The 25,310-nt window shown below is 43.1% G+C and overlaps 1 protein-coding gene across 2 annotated transcripts in view; it reads left to right on the top strand.

Moving 5' to 3' along the window:
* The window catches only part of WWP2 (WW domain containing E3 ubiquitin protein ligase 2), a 162,799-nt gene that overhangs the window by 116,859 nt on the left and 20,630 nt on the right, over nt 1-25,310 (top strand). For both annotated transcript variants that reach the window (XM_047711107.1, XM_047711108.1), the window contains 3 exons: nt 2,113-2,323; nt 15,868-15,957; nt 25,033-25,207. In XM_047711107.1, the coding sequence (XP_047567063.1) occupies nt 2,113-2,323; nt 15,868-15,957; nt 25,033-25,207 (476 nt within the window). The remainder of the gene's footprint in view (nt 1-2,112; nt 2,324-15,867; nt 15,958-25,032; nt 25,208-25,310) is intronic.

Below are 25,310 nucleotides of genomic sequence, written 5' to 3'. Positions count from 1 at the left end.
TACAGGTAGTCCCTAGGCTCTTTTCCATTTCTGAAGAGCGGGTGGCATCACATCGTGTGAAGAAATTTTGGCCCCCAGTCTCAGGTAAGCCAGTAGGATCCTGTCTTGGCTTCAGTTGTTACCGTCTTGGGTTGCTTTAAAGGATATTCACAGAGAGAGAAGGAGAGCATCGTTAGTGAGGAGTTCAGGCTCTGGAGGCAGGCAGTAGGGGTGAGAATTAGGTGCCTCTCGACCTCAGCAGTTTATTTGACCTCTTTGAGTCTTAGTTTCCACAACTGGAAAATGGGATATTCATTGTACCTAATGTGTGGGGTTGTGTGTGAGGCTTACATGAGGTAATGCAAAATGCTTTGCACTTTGCCTGGTGTACACTGGTATTGTGTACACGTTAACTACTACCACTTAGATTGGAAATCTGACTGCTGGTCTGGTGGTGTCTATTATATTATGTTCAGTTCCTGCTGTCACTATTGAGGAGAGGCAGTAGGAGAAGATACCAAAAGAGAGCAGCCTGGTGATAAGAAGGGAAGGGCCTAGTAACATTAAAGAAAGAGCAGGCCTTCTTACCATAAAAGACAAGGTGAATGAGAATCAGGGTGGCCACGTACTTACACTGTATTGGGTAGGGGGTGTGGGGATGTGGGGAGTGGGGGGGTGGGGCCCCACTCTAAGCCCCACCCCCCTAGGACCAGCCAGTAAAATTCTGCTTCACAGGAGCACCTGGGTGGCTCAGTGGGTTAAAGCCTCTGCCTTCCGCTCCGGTCATGATCCCAGGGTCCTGGGATCAAGCCCCGCATCTGGCTCTCTGCTCTGCAGGGAGCCTGCTTCCTCCTCTCTCTCTGCCTTCCTGCAGTCTCTCTCTGTCAAATAAATAAATAAAATCTTTAAAAAAAAATTCTGCTTCACATAAGAAATAACTTGCTGGCAGGACATCTGCTCAATGATGGGATGGTAGCGAATTCCTTGTCAGAAGCATTTAAGAAGAGTCTAGATAGTACATTTGTTACATTTGAAACTGCAAAAAGAATTTCTGAATTAGGAAGATGAGGCTAAATCACATCTAAGGGGTTTTCCTACAGAATTTTGGTATAAATGTGCACATATGCAATCACATATGTAGAAAATTCTCTGCATATGGCTTAGCCATTTTCAAAGAATTCTTCGAAAACCTCGTTGTATCCCTTTTTGAATTAGAAGCTATTGCATTGTCTTGGGGTCCTTGTGAACATGAATGATCATAAAAGAGATAAAGAAGTGAAGAAATAAGGAGACTCAGAACAGGCTTATTTGACTTCTTCCTCTTTGTCTATCGTTATTTGGCAGACAGGTCCCTCATCTTTGGTGCTCATCTTTTTCATCTATATTATTAATCTTTGTTCCATGCTTTGAGCACAAGACTTTAAAAGAACAAGCACATGGTTGGAAGTTCTTTGCTTCTTAGAGTATAGAGAGCTTTTTGAAGGAAGGTGCTATTTGTGCCTGGCAGACAAATGGCTAGGTCAAAGAAATGTGACCCTGCAGATGTGGCCTTGGCCTTGCTTCATTTAGCACCAACACACCTCCCTATTACCCTCCTTCCTGCTCCTCTTTCATTGTAATACGTGTAATCAGAATACTTTAGAAAAATGTAATACAGGTTTACAAAAGAGGTAACATTAGATATATTTATTTCAGATCCATCTCCCACTTGTTGGGGGTGGGGTGCGGGGGTGGAGAACTGGGGCAGGCCATTACTGGCTTGCTTCATTTCCAAAGTTATGTTTTTTTTTTTTTTTTTAAAGATTTTATTTATTTATTTGACAGAGAGAGAGAGATCACAAGCAGGCAGAGAGGCAGGCAGAGAGAGGGGAGGAAGCAGGCTCCCCGCAGAGCAGAGAGCCCGATGCGGGGCTCGATCCCAGGACCCTGAGATCATGACCTGAGCCGAAGGCAGCGGCTTAACCACTAAGCCACCCAGGCGCCCCCAAAGTTATGTTTTATAAAACTTTTTGCCATTACCAGATACATGCATGGTAACATTGTAGGTACTGTGTTACCACTTTAAGGGAAAAATCTAGTTATTGTGAACATGAGTCTGAGTTGATCTCTCCAGTACGATTTCTCTGTTTTCAGTGAATGACGAGCCCACTGCAGCCACTGATCCTGAAGAACCCTCTGTTGTTGGGGTGACATCGTCGCCTGCTGCAGTGTCGAGTGTGACCCCGAACCCCACTTCAGTGTCTCTCCCTGCTTCGGCCACCCCAGCGGAAGGAGAGGAGCCCAGCACCTCAGGCACCCAGCAGCTCCCGGCAGCTGCCCAGGCCCTTGATGCTCTGCCCGCCGGGTGAGTAGCCTTTTGGCCCACAGCAGCACTTCCCCCTCTCAAATCTCAGGCTCCTTCGCCAGGACAGAAACAACATGGTTATTTATTACCTAGTGGCTTGTAGTCTCTGGGGAGGCTGCCATGCACAGGAGTGAGGGAGGTGTGGGAGAACTGCTTATTCTACAGAAATCCTGAAAAGAATCTAAATCATCTGGGGCAGAATCAATGCTACCTTATACCATGACTTGAAATGAATGACTTGACTTAAAGAGTCAAGGAACAAGGAGCTCATTTTGCCTTCCTTCATCTTTGGAGGGTGTTCATTGAGATCCTGCTGAGAAAGCTGCTTTTCTCTCCTGACTTTTATCTTAACAATCTCTGGAGGACATCAGGCTCTGAATATTATTGTATAAATGTCCTGTAATACACTGGGGCTGATACTAACAACACGGACTACTCGTTTTCTGGCCATCCTTTAGTTCAGAGTTAAATCTGATGGTAAAGACCTTGGATGATAAGGTGACCCCATTAAGGAAGTTCAGATTTGGCTATATAGTCGATAGAGATTAAAAACGTGGACCCTTGGGACGCCTGGGTGGCTCAGTTGGTTGAGCGGCTGCCTTCGGCTCGGGTCATGATCCCAGCGTCTTGGGATCGAGTCCCACATGGGGCTCCTTGCTCAGCGGGGAGCCTGCTTCTCCCTCTGCCTCTGCCTACCACTCTGCCTGCCTGTGCTCATGCTCGCTCCCTCTCTCTCTCTAACAAATAAATAAATAAAATCTTTAAAAAAAAAAAAAAAAAACGTGGACCCTGGAATCGAACAGATCTGGCTTCCGGTCTCCACTGGATCCGATGTGTCCTTGCTCAAATGCTTCACCATCTCTGCAAGGGGGAGTTCATAACCTTATGTGTCTGTCTAGGAAGTGGAAGGCGGAACATGGTGGATGTTCCACCTGGTGAGTGATATTTTTTAATCGACTGTGAGGGAATGGTGAAGAAAGGGAATGGTTCTGAACCAGGGAATGAAGTCTTATCTCAGCAACCGCTAGTCATTGTCAGAGCCAGCCCTGTTGTGGTCCTCAAATCCATCCTGCTTATCAGTTTGGTACCAAGGAAACCAGTGTCTTTATCACCCTAGTCCCTGGTCTGGCTGATGGCGGTAGTGGTGACGTGTGGGTGGCTCCCCTGAACCCTGGTAGTTCATAAAGGACAAGGGAAGGATGCACGATCCCTTGCTTGATGTATAATATGCTCTATCTTCTTTTTTTTTTTTTTAAGATTTTTTATTTATTTATTTGACAGACAGAGCTCACAAGTAGGCTGAGAGGCAGGCAGAGAGAGAGAAGGAAGCAGGCTCCCTGCTGAGCAGAGAGCCCGATGCGGGGCTCGATCCCAGGACTCTGGGATCATGACCTGAGCCGAAGGCAGAGGCTTTAACCCACTGAGCCACCCAGGCGCCCCTAATATGCTCCACCTTCTTAAGCCTCTTTAGAAAACCAGCTTGTTAGAAACAAAAATCGTAAATCTGAAGGCAAATGTGATTTTTACCATGTACATATCACATTCTTAGCATTTGGCCCACTAGCTAACATGTATCTTACTAAAGTATGATGAATAAACAATAGGTATTGCAAACAGTTCCTAATACCTCAGACCCGGAGAGATGGGACATTGAGAGGTGGCTCTGAAAAGTTTTTGTGAAGTTCTTGATTTTGTGAAAACATTAATAACCAATTGCTGGTGTCCAGCCCTTTCCTGCGGAGATTTATGTTTTCTCTCGTATGTGGTGAAGAACACTAGAAAGACCTTTGTTTGGTTTATAATTTTAGATCTCTATGCTGTAATTTGGGGGGAACAGAGCAAAATCATTTTGGCAGAAAGGAGAGAAAATGGCTGCCTGTGTCCCCTGTGAGCTGTTTGTTTTCTTTCCGCTGAGCAAATGCCTGGAAGGCCGGCTTCGCTCCTCTGTCAGTCACAGGCAATTAGGGCTAATGGCTCAACATGTCTTTATGTAGGGTGTGTGTGAGGGTTACTGTTCTCTGGGATTGGGCTCTTCCTGTTTCCAGGCAGCTGGAAAACTCCAGGCCCTGAAAACACTCTTTATTCTAAGTTTGGCAGATGGAGCAGCCCAGGGAAGCCGATTCCCCACCCCCATCCTTGCCAGAGGCTGAAACACTTTGCTGCGGTAGAGTTTGAACTGTATCTTTTCCTTAGAGCATTTAGAATGTGGCAAGATCTGTGTGCGGGTCTGGGGAGGCCACTGCCCACTCTAACATGGGTACTATGGTATTGAGACCCAGTTTTCCATCTTAAGGTGCCCATCCCTAAGACAGCGGGAGCTTAGTACTCTGCAGGCTGGTTCCGGGCCTGGAGATTGGAAATCACCACCAGAACTGCTGAGTGCCGGGCATGGGGATGGCGTGCTTTTGTTGTGCTGCTCTGTGATGGCAAGTTGGAGAAGACATGGTTCCCGCAGTGACCTCTGCAATTCAAAGACCTACCGTCACCACACCAGCTTATTTACAAGTCCAGGAATCTGATCAGGATGGGTTATTCCTTTATTCCTGGCCCTTTGGCTTTATGAGTAAGGAGACCAGTTTTCATCTTTAAAAAAAAACTCTGAGCATGACATTTTACACTTAGAATGCTGTCCTGGCTGCCCATTGTCCTTAGGCGTAAATTCCCAAATCCTTCATAAGGCCTAAGAAGCCCCACATGGTATGACCCCACCTACCCCCTCAGGCCTTCCATGGAAGACTCTGCTCGGCTCTCTAAGCTCTAGCCTTAATGGCTTAGGCTAGTTGGACAGATGGAGCACCCTTACCCTGGACTTTGGACGCTCCACCATGCAGGTCACTCTTTCCAAAAACTTCCTTACCATTTTTTCCATCAATCAACCAGCACTTCCCCTGGGCCTCTTTCCTTGATCCTTGGTAGACAAGGTCAAGCTGCTCAGTCTACTGTAACTCTTCTCACATGTGTATTTGCTTGTTTCGCATCTCTCTGCCTCACTGGGCCGTAAACGTCAGGGTGACAGGGAGCCTGACACAAAGTAGGCCCCCCAGACATATTTGTCATGAATAAATTTAAATGCCATCTTTTTTTTTTTTTTTTCCTCCACCTGGATGAATGTGTTCTGCTTCTTTGGTACCACAGCTATGACAGGAATATTGCATTTTCCTTCCCAGAGGCCAGAGTGGAAGGCTGTCATCCACTGGGTTGCCCGGCTTTGGGTTCAGATATGCTACTCTCACAGGCTGGGGGACACTCTTCGCCGCTCATGAGGAGTCGTTCGTTGTGCACTGGGAGATCCCAGGACCATGTCTCCTCTTGGCCAAGTCATTTCTGAGCCACATGACATTGCTTTATCGAGGCATCTAGCCAGCTGTCTCTTCCCAACTTGATCTTCTCGACCCCTTCAGTTTCCTCTACTGAGCAATTGCCCAAGGTCCACTTGGGAATCCCAAGGGCCTGTCTCCCTGGTGGCTGCATTGCCTTTCTGAAATTTGTAGCATTTGCAGCTCTGATCTTGAAGAGTTTACACACGCCCATCTGTATGTTTTAAGGACCGAAGGTACGGAAGGCTGGGCTTCGTGAGTCCACAGAGCACCCCTCGGCTCCTTTCTCTCTCCCTGTCTCCAAACCCTCCGGCTTTCTGTACTTTTAAATTTAATTAGGCTGAAGGAAGCCAAGTGGAAGGGTGAGGCATTTTCAGGTTGCAAACGTTCATCAAAGAAGGGGGTGCCAGGAAGGCCCAGGATTCGTGAGATAGTGGTCCCAGGCAGCGGGGAGCGAGGCCACTTTGCTCAGTTGGCCCTGCATCTGTTTTTTATCAGCAGCGAGCCCACTTTGGGAACCAAGTGCTCATTAACAGACCGTGTGTACATGGCTTAGATAAACTCCAAGTGCGTCCTGGGCTCTGCAGCTCCCTCAGTCCCTCGCACACAGAGGCACATTATTTGACTCTGGCAGCCTGCGCTCTGCTGTGGTTTCTTACATAAGGGAGGCCGTTGTGTTTGGACTGCCGACTTACCTCAGCACTGCCATTTCACACCATCCTTTTTCTCCCGCAGTCATTGGCTGGCCTGTTTCCTGCCTCAAAGTAGAATTAATTGAGGAGGGGTGTTTTCTAGATCTTTCGGCTCTGCCATCTCCACTACCCCACACCCATTCATGGACGTCCAGAGGCCCTTTGCCCCAGGTGCTCCTTGAAACACTATCAAGGATGACAGTCTCCTTCGAGCTCTTGGATGTTTTGTTTGTGGAAAGCTTTCAGAGACGTTGGAATTTGGAGCTTCTCCGCTAAGTTATAAACCAGCTGCTGCCATTGCCTTTCGTTCCAAACTCATTTTTGGCACTAGCCAAAGCTCCTTACCCAGGGAGTTAGAAAATGGTCCTTCTTACACTGTCTGTGAAGAACCAACCCTTTTTTTGTTTTGTTTTTTTTTTTGTTTGTTTTCTCTTTTCTGTTTTTATTTTCTTATTTTCAGTCTGTTAGGAATCCCTACTTTTGTTCTCTGCTTCTCCACTGATCACATTACTTAGATGTGGCGATGCCAAATTGGTACAAAAGTTTCTAAATGCTTAGAAACTTCTGTACCTTTCTAGTCGCTAAAGAGTAACTGTTTGGGCCATGGACCATGCTTTGAGTGCCTCCAGATTAAAGGATTATACTGGGAGACTCTGTGCCTTCTTGTTGAATATGGTTTAGTTCTTGGCCGTGCAAGGACTATTACACACTTAGGTAACGCTGAATATTGGCACATGCTTCTGACTTCCTCCTCCTCATCTCAGAATGAAACCTTATTTCCAAAGACTCTTGTGTTGTCCGAGGCTGGTCCATGAGACATTCTCACACTACTATATGTGTGTGTAATTATGTGTAATTACAAATGTCCATTCTCACTACACTTTCTTGAGAGATCCTCAAGAGCAGAGATGATTGTGTCCATTTTCGTATCCACCAGCACCTAGCATAGTACCCAGCTTAGAGGGAGATGGGGTGAGAAGGATTTGATAATGACTAGATAAATGATTTCACATTCTCAGTAGCATTTAAAAATAAAAAAAGATTCTTTTTAAGTAGAAAAAGAAAATGGAGAAGAAGAACAGCAGTAATAAGCCAATGCCCAGATTTAACCATTGGTGCTTTCCAGATTGTGTATATTTTTTCCTGACCATTAGTGACCGCTAGCATGTGTTCAGTGTTTACATTGTGTAGGGGAATGCTAAGTTTTGCCCATGGATTATTTGGTGCAGTCTTGACAACACTGTGTGGGGTAGCTGCTTTTATCCTCATTTTACAAATGAGGAAACCTTAAGCAATTTGCCCAGGACCACACATATACAGACACATACACGTAAATACACATCTACTAAAATTTAATCATCTTATAGCATGTGCTTTGAAAATTTATATTTTTATTGTAACATATTGTAAGCATGAAGTTAAGCATGGAGAGTAATATGAAACATACCTGTGGGCTCACCACCCAGCTATGTCAGACTTCAGAGTTATGCTCTGTTTGCTGAAGGCTTCTCCTTTCTTTAACCTCTTGACGAAGACATTACAAATCCAGTAGAAAGGTCTGTGAACCTCTTCCCATTTCCATTCTCTATATACAGAGCTATATGGAATTGGCATATTCATTTAAACTGCTATAAGGTATTCTATTGTATGAATAGGTAAATCTTATTTATAAATCAAATTTCTTTATATTTACTATATTTATATGTCATGTAAATATAAAATATAAAAACAAATATATATTTAAACACGTATATTATTTTAATAAACATTTATATTTGATAATTTATTTTTATATATAATTTATACCTTCCATTTGTATACTTTATAATATAACAGCTAAGTAAATGTTTACATATTTTATATTTATACTGTTATTATCTCCTCACAATTATACACATGCTACAGTGAAATTTTTCTGTGCATATCTTGTCTGTATTGTCTGTTTTTTTTTTTTTTTAAGATTTTATTTATTAGGGAGCGAGTGCACAGGGCTTTGGGGGGAAAGGGGCAAGGGAGAGGGAGAGAGAATCCTCAGGTAGATTCCCCACTGGACATGGACTGTGAGATGCAGGGCTGGATCCCAGGACTTTTAAGATTGTGATGTGAGATGAAACCAAGAGTCAGATGCCTAACTGACTGAGCCACCCAGGTGTTCCTGCATGTCTGTTTCTTTAAGGCATGTGCTGGAGCTGGAATGTTATTGTAAGGGTTGAAGATCTTCAATTTTTGTAGATATGATCAAATTGCTCACCAGTACTCACACTCCCACGAGCATGCATAAGCATTCCTGCTAAAACTTAATATTGTGGGGCTCCTGGGTTGCTCAGTCAGTTAAGTGTCTGCCTTTGGCTCAGGTCATGGTCCTATGGTCCCACCCTACATCGGGCTCCCTGCTCATGAAGAGTCTCTTTCTCCCTCTCCCTCTGCTGCTGCTCTCCCTGCTTGTGCCCTCTCTGTCTCTGTCAAATAAATAAATAAATAATCTTAACAACAACAACAACAACAAATATTGTGAGGTTTTTTTCTTTTTGGCCAGTTTGATTGGTGGACGCTTTCTAGTTTTAATTAGAATTTCCTTTATTACCACTGAGATTGAACCTCTTTTACATGTTTTTATTTGGTTCTTTGATTTCCTATTTTGTGAGTTGCCTCTTCGTATCTTTTTGTCCATTTTTCTATTTGGCTGTTTGTCTTTTTCTCTCTAATCTGTAGTATTTCTTTATATATACTGGATACTAATTGCTTTTTAATTCTGTGCATTGCAGACATTTTCTTCCAGCATGTGGTTCATCTTTTCACTTTTTAATGTTGCCTTTCATTGTACAGGAGTTCAAAATTTGAAGCAGCCTTGTTTGTTAAGCTTCGTGTGCTGTTTGTGTCTTGTCTAAAATTCCTCCTTATGCTGACGTAAAAATTTTACTCACATACACTCTCCACATTTTGTTGATTCTGATACACTTGTTATTTCACATTTAAAGTTGAAAATCAAGATGTAGTTTATAAGCTTAATTGGCAGCATTTTTTTCTTTCTTAGTAATATGTTAAATCATATAATTGGTGGCATTTTAGATTTAATGAAAAATAGTATATTAATATAATTTTTAAACAAAATTTTGATTAAATTATATGTGTTGTTAACTTGCTTTTTCCACCCAATATATGGTAATTAGCTGGACAAGTCTATATTATCTATCATGTTATTTTTTTTTATTATTTGACAGACAGAGATTACAAGTAGGCAGAGAAGCAGGCAGAGAGAGAGGAGGAAGCAGGCTCCCTACCAAGCAGAGAGCCCGATGCAGGGCTTGATCCCAGGACCCTGGGATCATGACCTGAGCCGAAGGCAGAGGCTTTAACCCACTGAGCAACCCACGTGCCCCTATCATGTTATTTTCAATGAGTGTTATACCCATTAGAGAAATCACATAATTTATTGTACTAATCCTCCATTTTGGGAGCATTTAGGTTGTTTCCAGGTTTTGTGTAACATGCTGTAACCTACTGTGACAGATATACTTACAGCTAAATCGTTGACACGTAATTATTTCCACAGTATACATCCTAGAAGAAGAGCTGCTGAGTTATGAGATATTCATATAGGAAAGGTTTTTGACCAAGCTGCCAAATTGCCCTTTTCAAAGAGTATACCCATTTTTGCTCCCACCAACTCTTTTTTTTCAGTGACTATTCCTCTGCATTGCCACATTTATCTGCAAAATCTGTTATCAGCAAAAATGTTCCACTTTTTAAAAAAATTTTTTTAATGTACACCATCTTCAGGAATTGTCTTGCCTCTACGTGAGAGCATACATTTTAATATTGTTATTCTTCCCGGAGGGGCTTTGGAGACTTTTCCAGTGCAAAGAAATTGGATGGTTGAAGGGGAAGAAAAATAGACTTAATTCAGAAGCCTTGATTGCTACTAAACATTACCATTCTCTGCTTAAAGGGCATAAAGTGCTGGTTGCTGATGGTTTTTTAAGAAGGGGTTAGTGTGCTTAGATTGAAAGGAAGGCTCAGTATTCCAAGAAAGTTTGCTGAGGGAAGACCGAGTTTAACACATTTCCTACCCAGTTTACAAAGGATCTACTGAAGCCATGAAAACGGTGAGCAGATTTGTTCCCTTGCACCTAGATTTCTGGCTCATAAAAGTCTAAAAACATCCCTAACAGAAGAAATAAATCTTATGGTTCACCCAGGAAGTGGCCGAAGCTTGGGGATTAGGAGTTGGTTCAGAGTCATTTATTAGACGAGCATACAATAAGAAACTGTGAGTTCAGTGGGGTTTGGGCCTCTGCAGAGCTGAACTTCCACACTGGCAGCTTTAAGAGTACTTGAATACTTTGTGTCTTTTTCTGAAGTTAAGTTTTTTTCTAAGTAGCCAGCAAGACATCTTTTCTTTGGGGGCATGTAAGTGTTTGGGCCTGACTTTGTTTTGTAACAGGGTGTATTTTGAATGAGAGTCAACTTTACTAATGCCCAGTGCCTGTATTAGTCATAATGTGTAAATTAGTAAATAATAAAAGGTAATTAAGATCGAATTTTTTGAGCATGTTGATAGGTAAATCTGTGAGGGCCTTTTATTTTATTTATTTATTTTTAGAAAGATTTTATTTATTTATTTGACAGAGAAAAGCATAAATACGGGGAGCAGCAGGTAGAGGGAGAGGGAGAAGCAGGCTCCCCGCTGAGCAGGGTCTTGGGATCATGACCTAGCCCAAGGCAGAGGCTTAACCAGCTGAGCCCCCTAGGCATCCCTATGAGGTCCTTTTAAAGAGAACATCTCTGATACTAACCTGAACTCCTTGCCTGGCTTTCAGCCCTTCTCAACTTAATCCGACTCTTGGTGAAAATGTGGTTCTGCCCAAACATAAGGAAATCTGTCCAGGTGGCATGTTGATCAGGGTTGGTTGAATGGCAGAATAATCGAGAATTCCCTGAAGACCTTTCAGGAAACCTTCCACAAGAAATGTAGTTTGGGGGACCAGACAATTTCCTTTCAGTTTGTACAGGAGAGAAATGATTGGGTGTCATCCTGACAATGGGATTTTTTTACCCTTTTAAGATGGTGATGCGAGGGGTGGGATGGGGGGTGGCACGTGTGTTAGGGCATGGGCACGGAAGACACAGAACTGAATAAAAGGCATAGGAACAAAGGTAATTTAAGTTAAAAAAAATTACCTACAATTAATTGAAATTGGAGACTACTTTTTAAGTGCCTTGGAATACAAAGACCCTGTGTAGTTCGTGGTCGAACTGAATGTTACTCGTTGAAGGCCAAGGAGCAATGTGTTGGGAAGGCACCTGAATCAAGCTTGATGCTTTGAACACTGTTTCTGAGAGCATCAAAGAAAGCTATTCAGTGGGAGAGGATATGACCATGTGACCAGGATGCAGTATTGAGACCCATGGGTAGTGTGATTGAAAAGCCTTTTTATCTCAGTGTGAAGAAGATGCTTATAAGGGACAGAAACCTAACCCCTGACAGGGATGTGCTGATGAAAGGTCGCTGCCAGTATCACTTTCTTGGCATGGGGAGACCAAACCAAGACAGTTGGAAGGCTTAATCTATGTGGGTCAGCAGCTACTGAGGAGACAGGAGAATCGGGAGGCTCTTTTGATTGTCGCTAGAATTGACCGACTGTGCTGCAGTGAATGAAGGGAAGAGGTTTGTATGAATTCTGAGGAGCCGTGCAGGTAAGGGAGGAGTCGAGAGTTCTCTAAGAAAAGCAGTTAGGCCAGGTCATGGATCAGGGAGGACCCACATGGACATTTAATCTGAGCAGGAGTCCAATTTTAAAAAGAAAAAAAAATGTAGATATCAAAAAAGGTAATGCAAGAAAGGTCTTGTTCCTCTCGTAACTATTCTTCCAGTTAGGCCAATTGAGAGGGTTCACAGAAGGACATGGAGATTTGCTGGACAATAACAGCCCATGAAAGAGAGACTTTCATTTCCAGGATCAGCTGGGATCAAAGATGGGATGGACAGATCTTATCCGGGCTTAGAAAGAGCTGCGGTAACTCTTGAATATAAGCGAAGAGGACTTCACACCGATTTTCTTTGTGCCAGCGTGTGGGAAGACCACGGTGTCAATTAAATGTATCTACTTCATGGAATTTTAAGTATTATCCCATCTTCGAATTAAAATAAGAGCCAAAGTATAACAAAACCAAATTTTCTCTTCGCCTGAAATGAATCGTAAAAGTAGAGACTATTTATAAGATGAAAGTTGTAACAAAAGAATTTTTGGAATAAAGAAAAATGTGTGTTTGGCACCTTTTATCTGCAATTGCTACAACAAATATCTTGACTTCTTTAAAAGGTACGGCCTTACCCACATATTATGGATGGGTTTCCAGACAGTGACTACAAAATGAGCAGACTCGTTTTGTTGGTGGTTTTGTGCCAGAAATTGCGAAGGAAGGGAAGGAGCTGGCTAACTTCTCATGGAACACTGAGGGGTGCTCAGCCACTTAAGCCTTCCGGGGAGCGAATGTTACGAAAGAGTGGTTTGTTGCCATTTCCTTGAGCAGCATCCATATTTCAGTACTTAACCCGTAAGCCAAGCATCTTTCTCAAGACTGTCTCATTTCCGAATTCAGATGAATAAAGAGGGTATCAGATTTGCTGCTCTATTACTGGGCAGACAGGAGGACTTTGAGGGTCTGGTATGAAGCCACAGTATGTTAGCCTGGCTTTTTGGCTGAGGTCCTCACAAGAAAGGTTCTTCATAGATGGAACACCAGCCTCTCGAGCTGGAGTTATTAGTTACTCTTTTGTCTTTGATTCAGAAGGGCATCTAGAGGGAGAAGATCTTTAACTTTTTACCCAGTGTGCATTTTCATCTGGTCACTTTCGACAGAATATTCTGCCCTTTTAATAAAACAGTGAAGTGTAAGGATCTTTCTGCAGTGGGAGGAGTTAGGGTCCCGGGATCAAGTCACCCATATCTGCTTTAACCAGTACCTCGAGCAAGAATACCCAGGAGAGAAGATGTTCTCGAGCAGTGTTAACAGTGTGGGTAGCAGTCTGGTCCTCCAGCCAGTAGTTGGTCTCTTTTGAGAGGTGGGATTGTGGACTTCACTGTTCCCAGGGCTAACCCTCACAGTGGTGTGGAATGTGCAGCCTCTTCCAGCAGATCGTTTTGGAGCAGAGGGTTGTAATTCAGATGGAGCCTAGAGATGAACGTGGTCAAGCCGCTGCAATCACTCCACAGCCGTCTTGATTCTGCAGGGCCCCCTACCTGGACTCCGGTGCTGTTCACTTTGAGATGGGGTTTGGGAAGGCACCTGTTTGTTTTCTGGGTAGTAGGTTCCCTGTAAATTCCAGTCAACCTTCCTTTTCCTCATTTCTTCCTTTGAGCATGTTGTGGTGAAACTCACTGGCTGGGGAGTCAACTGAGTTGCAAGGACACATGAGAGTCACCTGGCTTTTCTGATCCTCAGTTTCGCCCATGGTGGTGGCATTTCTCACCTTAAAGGGTGGAGGCAAGGACTGCTTGGGTAGAACTTGAGCCCACTGTAGCTCATTATAGATGCTCGGAGGGTGATGGGGCCCCCCCTTCTTTTCCTTTTCTTCAAAGACTCATGTATATCTGTATCTGAACCAGCCTCTGAGGTGTCGATCAGTGCGGGCTGCTGAGCAGACATTTTGGTTTAAATGAGAAACAGTATCTAATAAAGCTAATGTCCATTGGAATAGCCACACCAGGCTTAGTCATAGAAGTTAGGACATGTATTTCGGTATGCGGTCTGCTCTGCTATTATGTACCTGTTCCTAAAAATCACCATGAAGTGTAAAAAAAAAATGCAATAAAAACTATAGGGCTTACAGGAAAAGAATGAGTTAGGGGTATAACCCTCAAAAAGGTATCAGTGACAGGGGCATCTGGGTGGCTCAGTTGGTTAAGCATCTGCCTTCAGCTCATGATCTCAGGGTCCTGGGATCGAGCCCCACATCAGCAGTGAGTCTGCTTCTCTCTCTCCCTCTGTGATCTCTCTCACTCTCTCATATAAATAAATAAAATCTTTTAAAAAATGTGTCATTGACACACATGAAAAACAGGAACCTAATAATGGTGGTAGCAGAGTTTTACACATGTTAAATGGCTGAGGTACATAACACTATAATAAGTGTGTGTTTCCATGAAAAGACCTGAAGTGTGCTTGTGGAAGTGGGTGTCTGAAGAGTGTGAGCTTGTGAGTGTTGTTGCAAAGTGGTGCAAAAAGGGCTGTCTGAAATCAGACGGGAGTTGTGACGCCAGATGTGGATGAGTATGGCGTATGGCATGTAGTAAACCGAGGCAGTTGGTAGATGCATATGGGCTCTGTGTATTCCTACGTGACTGGGTTCATCTGGGGGAAGTCATCTGAGTGCATTTCGTGTTTCGAAAAGGAAAAGTCATTCATAAGCAAACACAAAATTCACATTATGCTCACATTGTTCCCTCATGTATCAATCATGCTGGGATGGATTTATGTTTTCAAAACAAGCGTTTCAGCAGAACTGACTGTACTAATAACTTCCTGGAAAAGGTCCCCTTCTAGGCAGTACCTACAAGTAGAACTGAATGAAATCAATGTAAAACATAAAGGCTAAGGGGACCATTAACATCCTTTATAAAGCAGTGATCATTTTATAAATATAAAAATTTACATCCTTTATTTATGGATTACTGTGTTCTGAGTGAGTGGAATTATTGTCAGACTGCGTTGAGTGTGAGAATAATAGGAGTGTAGGGGTGGGTACTAGTTGGCTGTATTTTGTAGTGGTTTTGCTTGTAGATTATTTCTTTGGATCATCTGCTACCTTGTTGTTCTTCCATTAGCACAGCATGGCCACTGTCGGCACCCCTACCTCATCATTACACGTAGGCACATGAGAAGAGAAATCAATAAATAACATGAGGAGAGCAGTCAGTAAATGACAGCATGCAGTGCATCTTGATTCACCCTGATCTCTTTTAAAGATCCTCTGTAAATGAAGCTTATATTTTAAAAAGAAATGTGATCATAAATATATTTGATGCTAGGAGAATAGGGATAGTCCTATAATTTGTGACTTTAAAAGGTAGTGTCGGCTACAAAGATTGAGGGTCCCTAGATAAACTTTAGGCGAGGTCTGTGAAGCCCAGACATGGCATACAAATTTTTGTTGGTAAGTGCACTTTGGAAGGAAACTGTCCTTGGCTTTCATCCCATTCCTACAGGGATCTGTGATCCTGAAATGGCCATGAAACACTGATTTAGAAAAGTTCATAGAATGTAGATTTTTATGGGTCATTTAGGAGAAGCTAGAGTGACCTATGGCATATGCTAGTACACTGACTTCATTAAGGGAAGGTTTTGTTCTCAAGAATTACTCCTGGGTGCCACCGTCAGTGACCGAATGGACCTGGTTTGACCACTGGACTGATCTCATATGTCATCTTTATCCTCTTAAAGTTGCCACATCAGTAGTGAAGGACTCCTTCTCAAACAAGGGCTTAGGCTTTTCAGCTGTGTATCTCATGCTTCCTTTCACTTTATTTTTCAGATGGGAACAGCGAGAACTGCCTAATGGGCGCGTCTATTATGTTGACCATAATACCAAAACCACTACCTGGGAGCGGCCTCTTCCTCCAGGGTAAGTTTTGGGCTGGCAAGCCCTGAGACTCTAGAACTGGCACCAAGAATCACCCGCTGGCTTCTCTACCATCACTGCCATAGCCATCTCTTTAGTTCCCACTATTCTCTGCTCCTTTCCCTCTCTTTTCCCCCCTCCCATTGTTGTCTTCTACATTCTTTCCTATCTTTATTTTCCCTTTTTCCCACATTCATTGTGTAGGCCATGACTGATGGCCATGAGCTTTAGTAAATGATACTCAGAACTACTAGGGCTCTTTGGTCCCGGAGGTAGGAGGGCTAGGAATCCTGCCTCTTGGGCCATTGGTATCCTGATGCCCTCAGTTATTTCACCTACAGAGGTACCCTATCAGCGCCAAGTTTTCAGTCTCTTTCTGCAGAGATAGCAAAGAACGGGGACCTTTTTCCCTGGTCACTTAATTGCTTTTCCTATTCACTTAATTCTCTCATTTCTTAGGACATCCTCAGATTTATAGAGCATCTCCAGGGAAAAAGGGGCATGAGGAAGCCAAGATAGAGAGGGTGTTGATGCATTTCATAGCATCCTGTCCCCATTTGGCCCCTGAAGGGTGCTTCTCTTTCAGCTGGGCTTTGTGAGAATGTAACTAAGTTCTCTAAAACCAGCGGATGAGTGAGGCTTCCAAGTGAGGGAAGACTATCCAAGTTCAAGGAGAAGGAGTTTGGTTCCTAGCTTGCCAGGGACAGAAAGTTCTTTCCACATGTGCCTTTTGGTCCTGAGAGCATTCAAAAGAGAACGTATTCTGCTCTCAGGAGAGAATTCCCTCCCAGTAAAGTAGTCACGAAGGGCTCCTGCAGAACATATGAACACCTCCCCACCAACCTTGTAGAGGGAGAGGATGTCAGAGGTGGGGAATATTAGGAAAACCCTTATACTCTGGTTCAGCCGTCAGGTATGTGCCAGGCAAATACCACCTCACCTTCTGGTCCTACTGATTTCCATGGATGGGCTGTTTCTGGTTTCAGGTTCCCAGTAGAATACTGTGTTTTCCTTTTTTTTCCTTAACCTTCTGGAAATGAAACTGTAATCTGTCATCATTGGTCCTCATTCTGTTTTCTACTTTAAGTCCAGAATATTTATTTACATATTTTTTTTATTTACATATTTAACCACAGGAAAATACTGACTTCTTAGAAAAAGGTCAAACTTATTACTTTGGAAATTATTGGAAATTTTCATATTATGATGGATAGTTTCATATACACACTAAATAGAGAGAATCCCTACATACTTACCACTTGGCTTCAATAATTATTCAAATCATGGCCAGTCTTGTTTCATCTGTACTAGAGGTTGACAAGCTGTGAACCTGTGGACAAAATCCGACCTCTACCTGTCTTTGTTAATAAAGTTTTATTGGACAGACACACTCATTTGTTTATACGTATAATCTGTGGTTGTTTTCATGCTCAATGGCAGAGTTGAGTAATTGTGACCTAGACTGTATAGCCTGCCAACCCTAAAATATTCACGTTGCGGCCCTTTATAGAAAAAAATTTGCCAACTCCTGATCTGTAATCCTCACCCGGCCCTCTCCCCCTTTCTTAGGTCATTTTGAGGCAAACCCCAGGCATCATATAATTTTAACCATATTTTGGTATGTATTTCTAAAAAATATTCTCTTATTAAAAACAAAACCACTGTATTGTTAACAGTATTCCTTTGCTGTCATTGAATACCCAGTCAGTAGTCAAATTTCTCCAGTGTCTTGCAAATTAATCATTGATTTTTTTTCATTTTAATTATTTTTTATTTTCATTAATTTCTTAACACCAATAAATTTATTATAATACAAGGATCAGCACAGTTATATATTACCAGTAGAGACAGACTGAGCATACAGTGTCAAATCATTGATTTTTAACAGGATACATTTCATACTTTTACTTCTTATGTTGACAGCCCATATATTTAAAAGCAGCATTTTTTCTGAACCAATAATACATTATATGTTAATTAATTGAGTTAAAATAATTAAAAAAATATAAAAGCAGCCTTACCTCTAGAAGTGTTCTGGTTGCTTCCTCTTACCCGCTCTGGTCTATAAGTTATGTAGGCCTTGATCTCATGAGCATTTGGATGGAATCTAAATGAAGATATTTAATGGTGTTTTCTAAGAATGGCTGAGGTGAGACACTAGAACCAGTTTTCTTTCTTTCTTTCTTTCTTTCCTTCTTTCTTTCTTTCTTTCATTCTTTCTTAAAAAATTTTTAAAAAGATTTTATTTATGTGACATAGAGAGCCACACACTGAGAGAGGGAACACAAGCAGGGGGAGCGAGAGAGGGAGAAGCAGGCTTCCCACTGAGGGGGGAGCCTAATGTGGGGCTCATTCTCAGGACCCTGGGATCAAGGCCTGAGCCGAAGGCAGATGGTTAACGACTGAGCCACCCAGGCACCCCTAGCCTGTTAGTTCTTACTGAGTTTTAGTCACATACCTCTGAGCCCCTGGCAGGTACTTCTGCACTGTAACAGGGAGCCCAGAGAGAACAGAGTGCTTCAGCTCTCATTGCTCACTAATGGAAGAAGTTCCACCCCAGGGGAGTATTACCATGCACACAGCACACTTGAAACTATAGATGGAGCCATTATTTCAGCAGACATAGTCACCCAGGAGTGAGATTGAGCCAAAGGATTCACTTTATCATGGCCACCACCTTCTGTCAGAGCCAGGGAATGCTTGTATGAGAAATGGTAATTTAAAAAAAAAGACTTTATTTATTTGAGAGAAAGACAGAAAGCATGCTTGAGTGTACTAGCAGAGGGAGGGGAAGAGGGAGAGGGAGAATCAGACTGCCCCCTGCGCAGGGAGCCCAGTGATGATGTGGGGCCCAGGCCTGGGATCCCGAGACCATGACCTGAGCTGAAGGCAGATGCTTAATCGACTGAGCCATCCAGGTGCCCTCAAATGGTCATTTTTTTAAATCTAGGAACAAGAAGTGTTGGATGTAAAGAGGAAGTAAAGATGAATGCAGTCATTTGCTCTTAGGTGGTGCTCAGACCAGAGGGGAGCAGGGAGAGGGGTCTCCATAGAGCGTGGTGTAGGGGAGGCCGCTTAGAGGGAGGTGGCTCAGACTCATCTTGTAGGAAATGCTGGAGGTGGACTTCAATGACAAAAGGAAGTTGATCCAGGTTTGGGGAAGAGTGTGAATGTAAAAGACGTCTGTAGGGAATGATTCATGGAACAGTTCTGTTGTAGTGGAAGGTGTATGTGAAACAAAGGTGCTCAGAGTGTGTCTAGCAAGGCACCTGGGTGCAGCAGACACGCCTGCTGGAAGTGGAGAGGGTAAAGGGTGGACTGGACTTCCCCCCGTTGGTCTGTTTGTCAGTCTTTGTAAGATTTCACCCGGAATCAGGGTAAGCTTATGCTGCTTGGAAGTTTGAAATTCACCAGTGCTGAGGAATTTCAGTTAAACATGTGGATTGAACTTGTGTTTATTTCTATTCCTTTCTAAAAACTCCCTAAAATGGCAATAAAAGTATAATGATAAAGGAATGGAAGAGGAGAAGCAGCATATGGGAGATGGTAATCAAAGTTTAGTTGCTGATAGATAGATGGCAGAGCTGAGAAAGCTGAAACCCAAGTTTGCAGTGTGGGTATCCCCCGAAGCCAGCCAGTTTGCAGCTAGAAGCTCTGGAAAGCCTCAACAGTCAGACATTTGGGTGGTGTGTGTGTGTGTGTGTGTGTGTGTGTGTGTGTACGCGTGTGTGTACGCGTGTGTAACGAGACTTAAAAACCCTGAAGTTAAGTCAAAAATATGTGCAGGGAGCAGTTAGACTTTCTCAAGTTGTCACCCATCACTTGCATCCTGTTGTCGCATGCATGCATGAACATGTGTACGCCTCTCACACACATGCGCACACGCAGCCATCCTGTGGGATACAGCCGTAGCGGAAGGCAGAGATGAACTCAGACAAAAAGGGATTAAGTGAGGATACTGTCCCCAAGTTAAAGATTGGAGTTTTTTGTTGGCTAAAGTGACCAGTCTAAGGGAGGAAAACTAAAGATTGTGCTGTTCGGGGGTCTTTTAGTCAAAGAGCAGGGTAAAGCCACTCTTTGCCTGCCATACCCTGGATACCCAGAGCATCCATTCAGCATTTTAGTGACTCACTTTTTTTTTTTTTAAACATTTTATTTATTTATTTGACAGACAGAGATCACAAGTAGGCAGAGAGGCAGGCAGAGAGAGGAGGAAGCAGGCTCTCCACGGAGCAGAGAGCCCGATGCGGGGCTCGATCCCAGGACCCTGGGATCATGACCTGAGCCGAAGGCAGAGGCTTTAACCCACTGAGCCACCCAGGCGCCCCATTAGTGACTCACTTTTCAGTGTGAAAGAATAGCATGGAACCAGCAGACAAAGAAAGGGGGCCTTGGTAAAAACAATGTGGAAAATAGGACCAAATTATAAATCATATCCTCAAAAGTTTGGGAGGAAATATGGCATCTCTGCAAGAACAGGAGACTGTAAAAGGGACCATGCAGGAAACAAGACCTTTTTTTTTTTTTAAGATTTTATTTATTTATTTGACAGAGAGAAATCACAAGTAAGCAGAGAGGCAGGCAGAGAGAGAGGAGGAAGCAGGCTCCCTGCTGAGCAGAAAGCCCGATGTGGGGCTCGAACCCAGGACCTGGGATCATGACCTGAGCCGAAGGCAGCGGCTTAACCCACTGAGCCACCCAGGCGCCCCTAAACAAGACCTTTTATTTTTATTTTTTATTTTTTAAAAAAGATTTTATTTATTTATTTATTTGTCAGAGAGAGAGAGAGAGAGAGAGAGCACAAGCAAGGGTAGCGGCAGGCAGAGGAAGAAGCAGGCTCCTCACTGAGCAGGGAGCCCGATGTGGGGCTCAATCCCAGAACCCTGGGATCATGACCTGAGCTGAAGGCAGGCGCTTAACCATTGGAGCCACCCAGGTGTCCCAAGAAGAACTTTTAAAAATTAATAAATAGTTGACTGTTGAACAGCCTAGGGACTAGGACAGTTGACATCCTGCACAGTTGAAAATATGGATATAACTTTGACTCCCCCAAGACTTAACTATTGATAGCTTACTGTTGACCAAAAGCCTTACAATGATTAACAAATATTTTGTATGTTATATGTATTATATGCTATAATCTTAAAATAAAGTAAGGTAGGGAAAAGAAAATGTTAAGAAAATCATAAGGAAGAAAAAATGCATTTCTAGTACTATAGTGTATTTATTGAAAAAAATCCATGTGTAAGCAGACCCCCACAGTTCAAACCCTTGCTAATCAAGGGTCAACTACATATAACAGCAGAAATAAAAATTACAGGATTGAAAGATAATGTTGGAGATAAGAAAATTAGAGGATGAGTCTAGGAGCTTCAACATCATTCATGAATAGTTCTAGCAAGAACTAGACATAGAGGATAGGAAATTATCAAATAAAGAATGAAAGGGATTTTGCTGGAATTGAGAGGTAAGGTATTCAAATTGAAAGGGCCTACCAAATGCCCAACCCAGAGAATGGGAAAAGAAGTGACCCTAGAATTTCATTCTAGTGAAATTTTGGGATGGCAAGAGAACATCTCAGAAGGCTCCAGAAGGTGAAAGTAGGGTACATATTAAAGACCAGGAATCAATGATACCATCTCTCGTCTCAACAGCCAGCTATGGAACTGGATCCTTAAAATTCTGATGGAAAATTATTTCCTGCCTGGAAATCAATTCCTAGTCATCTTAACAGCCCTGAGGGTTGAAATTAAGGTATCTTTAGTGTTTCAGATGGTTCGTTTTGGTGCATTCTTTCTCAGAAGCTACTAGATGGTTTGTTCTGCCAGACAAGAGGAAACCAAGAAAGAAGTCATGAGATGCAGGACACAGGGGACTCCATTCAGGGGCCAAAGATGTTCCCACGAGGAAGGTTAGGGAAGCTGACTCTGGTCAGTGATGTAGAGCTGGCCTGGAGGACAGGTGTCTGCATAGGATGAAGTGGGCCTGGAGAAATGTGGTGAGGCACATCTAACTGACACCGAGAGGCCACCTGTGCTATGAGAATCAAGGGGTGCAGTAGTGATAGGTTCTTGCGAATCAAGCAGAATGAAATGCATAGTTCTTTAACTTCAGAAAAAAAGAAAAAGTTGTACAAGTAAGGAAATACATTTCTAGTATTCTACAAAGTCATAATACAAACTGAATGTTCATTTACAATGATTTTCTAAATTGGAAGGCTGGGGGAGGAGAGGGCACTGTGTGTCTTGTGGGGTGGGATACAATAACTCAGTGCTCAGCTCCAATGGTGGAAGGTTCACGGGTACTGTCTAATATGACAGAAATCAAGACATAATAGAAGAAGCATGTTATTCAGCAATATGGCTGTAAATAGAAGAAACAATTGAGAATGGAAATTTGTTGCTTCTCAGGAGCAGGAATCGGCAATGGGGAGAGGTAGGGAAGGAGATGCTATTTTTTTATTGTACCTCCTATAGAACTATTTGTATTTGTTAACTCTTGATACTTGATTCCTTTGATGAAAAAAGAAAAAGAAAAGTCACTAGTTGAGAGGATTTATGAGACGGGTGGGAAGGTTCCAGTTTGTTGTGAACCTTGAATACTAATTTGAGGTTTTGACTCAAGGGTGATGAGGAGTCACTTGAAGTTTTTGAGCAGGAGCATTGCACACAAACAGGGGGTGAGGTGGGTGGTGCAGTCTGGTGTGATTATCCCGATGACAGTTTATAGGCTGGCTCAGAGTGGGGAGATTTGTTTGGAGATAGTTGGATGTAGAAATGGAAAGTCAAGGGCGGGTGATAACACCAGAAGTGTTGAATAGTTTACTGACATCAGCAGGAAGGGAAGAGTCAGGAGTGATGGGGTAGCTTCACCCCTGGGAGGGGGACTGGCAGGAGGAACACCGGGGAAGACTCAGGTTTGGGAAGAGGCTTGTGGCATTTAGCTGAGTCCAAAGTGACAGTAGGTCATGAAGTCAGTGCAGTCTAGCAGGCCGAATTCTGACGCAGTGTGGGCACTGGCCGTCAGGACTGGGAACTCCTTGAAGAGAAGCCATTTTTAGAGAGGCTTTGAGTTAAAAGAATCACTGCAGAGGTGACCAAAAAAAGTCAGTTAGGAAGCTAACTGAAAACTGAGGAAGCAGACCAAAGCGTGGTAGTCACATGAGTAAGATAAGGATTCAGAGAAGATGAAATGAGAAGGTAGTTAGGGAACAAAGACTTTCCAACACATACAGTGTAATCCCTATTGGTTCCCTTTGTATTGGGTTAGTGCTGTTTTCTTCAATTGTATCTCTTTCTTATCTTTTTAAGCCCCTTTGTCCCTCTCCCCCTTTCCAATTTATAATGCAAACATCAGGCATATTGGAGAGAGTAGTACAAGGAATCCCTTGTAACCACCACCTGGTTCTGACAATAACATTTTGTTTCATGTGACCTCCTACTTCTCAGGGGAGGCGACTGATGAATTTTAAAGCAAATCCCAGATGTCATATTCTTTGAACCATAAATACATCACATACATCTCTAACAGATAAGGGTTAAAAAAAAAAAAAAAGACAAAACTAGGGGTGCCTCACTGGTTCAGTCGGTAGAGCATGCAGCTCTTAATCTTGGGGTCATGAGTTTGAGCCCCACGTTGGGCATAGAGATTACTTTAAAAACAAAAACGAAACTGAAATACCATTATCCCACCCAACAAAATTAACAGTATTTCCTTACTTCATGTCATTATACCCAATCTGTGTTCTATTTTCCCCAGTTGTCTTAAAACTGTTTTTACAGTGTGATTTGAGTCCAGTTCAAACTCAAGACCATCATGTTGCTTTTGACTGAAATGTCTCATAAGTCTCTCAATCTATAAGTCTCCCACCCTTTCTTATTTTATTCTATTTATTTCTTGAAGATCCATGGCATTTGCTCCGTAGAATTTCTCAGATTCTGAATGTGACTGGTGTGACCTTGAGGTGTTGGGTAACATGCTCCTCTATCCCTTGTCTTCCCTGTAAACTGGTAGGTAGATATGAAGGCTTGATTAGATTCAAATTCACTGTTTAAAATTGAATTATGATTTACATACAGTAAGATATACAGATCTCAGGTATGTAACTGGCTGAGTTTTGACAAATGCATACATTCGTGTAACCTACACTCCAGCAAAATGTTAAAGCATTTCCATCATTCCACAAAGTTCCCTCTTTTACTTTCTCTTGATCACTTCTTCCCTCAGTGTGTGCAAATCAAGTTATACCTACGAACCACAGATGAAGATTTTGACCATCTGTTCTAGCCTTGCCTTGCCCATGGGTATTTTAGGTATTTTAGTACTTTGGTAAGGTTGCTTTCTCACTAAAAATAATGTAGAGAATCCTGCCATTGTTCATACCAACTCTTCTTCTCATGACCATGCAGCATGTTTGCACTGGCACTTTATATCAGGATGATTTCTGTTGCAAGGAACAAAAATTGGGATCCAAGTTGGCTTAAATAATGAAGAGAATTCACTTGCTAATATAACTGAAAATTCAGAAAAACTGAAAAACTGAACCCTGATCTGGTGACTCAGCAATTTCACTAAGGGGCTGGCTTTTTTGTTTTGTTTTGTTTTTCTACTCTGCCATCTATTGGGTCAACCTCATATTGTGTTTATGTCGAAAATGGCAGCCAGTGGGTCCTCAGACTGCATACTTAGTCCTATCTGGCAAGGAAGAGAGACTATATTTTTCTGAGAATTCCTAGCAAAAGTCTTGCAATTTGCCTTGATTAAGCTCAGCATAGGTCACATGCCCACTCCTGACCTGGTCAGCTGTTCACTTTGCACTTGGGAGGAAAGTCACCTTCCCCAGAAAAACACGATCTCCTAAATGGAAATCAAGAGCTAATGGTGAGGAGGGATTGGTGGCTGCAGAGGCGACCACAAATGATGGCCTCCGTGACTGGGGCTTGCTTGCCCAGGCTCCTGGGCCAGACACCAGGCTAAACCCTCCCTCAGTCCCTCCTTGCTGGCCATCCTGGGATGTCTCTGGAATTTGAGGGTCGGGGTGGGTGGTCCCTGTGTTCATTTTGAGCTTAATGTTTCCAGCTGGGAAAAGCGCACAGACCCCCGAGGCAGGTTTTACTATGTGGATCACAACACTCGGACCACGACCTGGCAGCGCCCGACAGCCGAGTATGTGCGGAACTACGAGCAGTGGCAGTCCCAGCGCAATCAGCTCCAGGGCGCCATGCAGCACTTCAGCCAAAGATTCCTCTACCAGGTGAGAGGGCGAGGGCTCGCCATGCGGGCGTGGAGCCTCCCGGCACCCGAGAATGTGCCACCTCACGCAGCAGCCGTTGATCTGTTTGGTGAGCGGGGAAAAC

This window comes from Lutra lutra, chromosome 17 (genome assembly GCF_902655055.1).
Source record: "Lutra lutra chromosome 17, mLutLut1.2, whole genome shotgun sequence".
NCBI lineage: Eukaryota > Metazoa > Chordata > Mammalia > Carnivora > Mustelidae > Lutra > Lutra lutra.
Note: the sequence above shows the minus strand (reverse complement) of the source record. Positions and strands in the feature narration are given on the sequence as shown.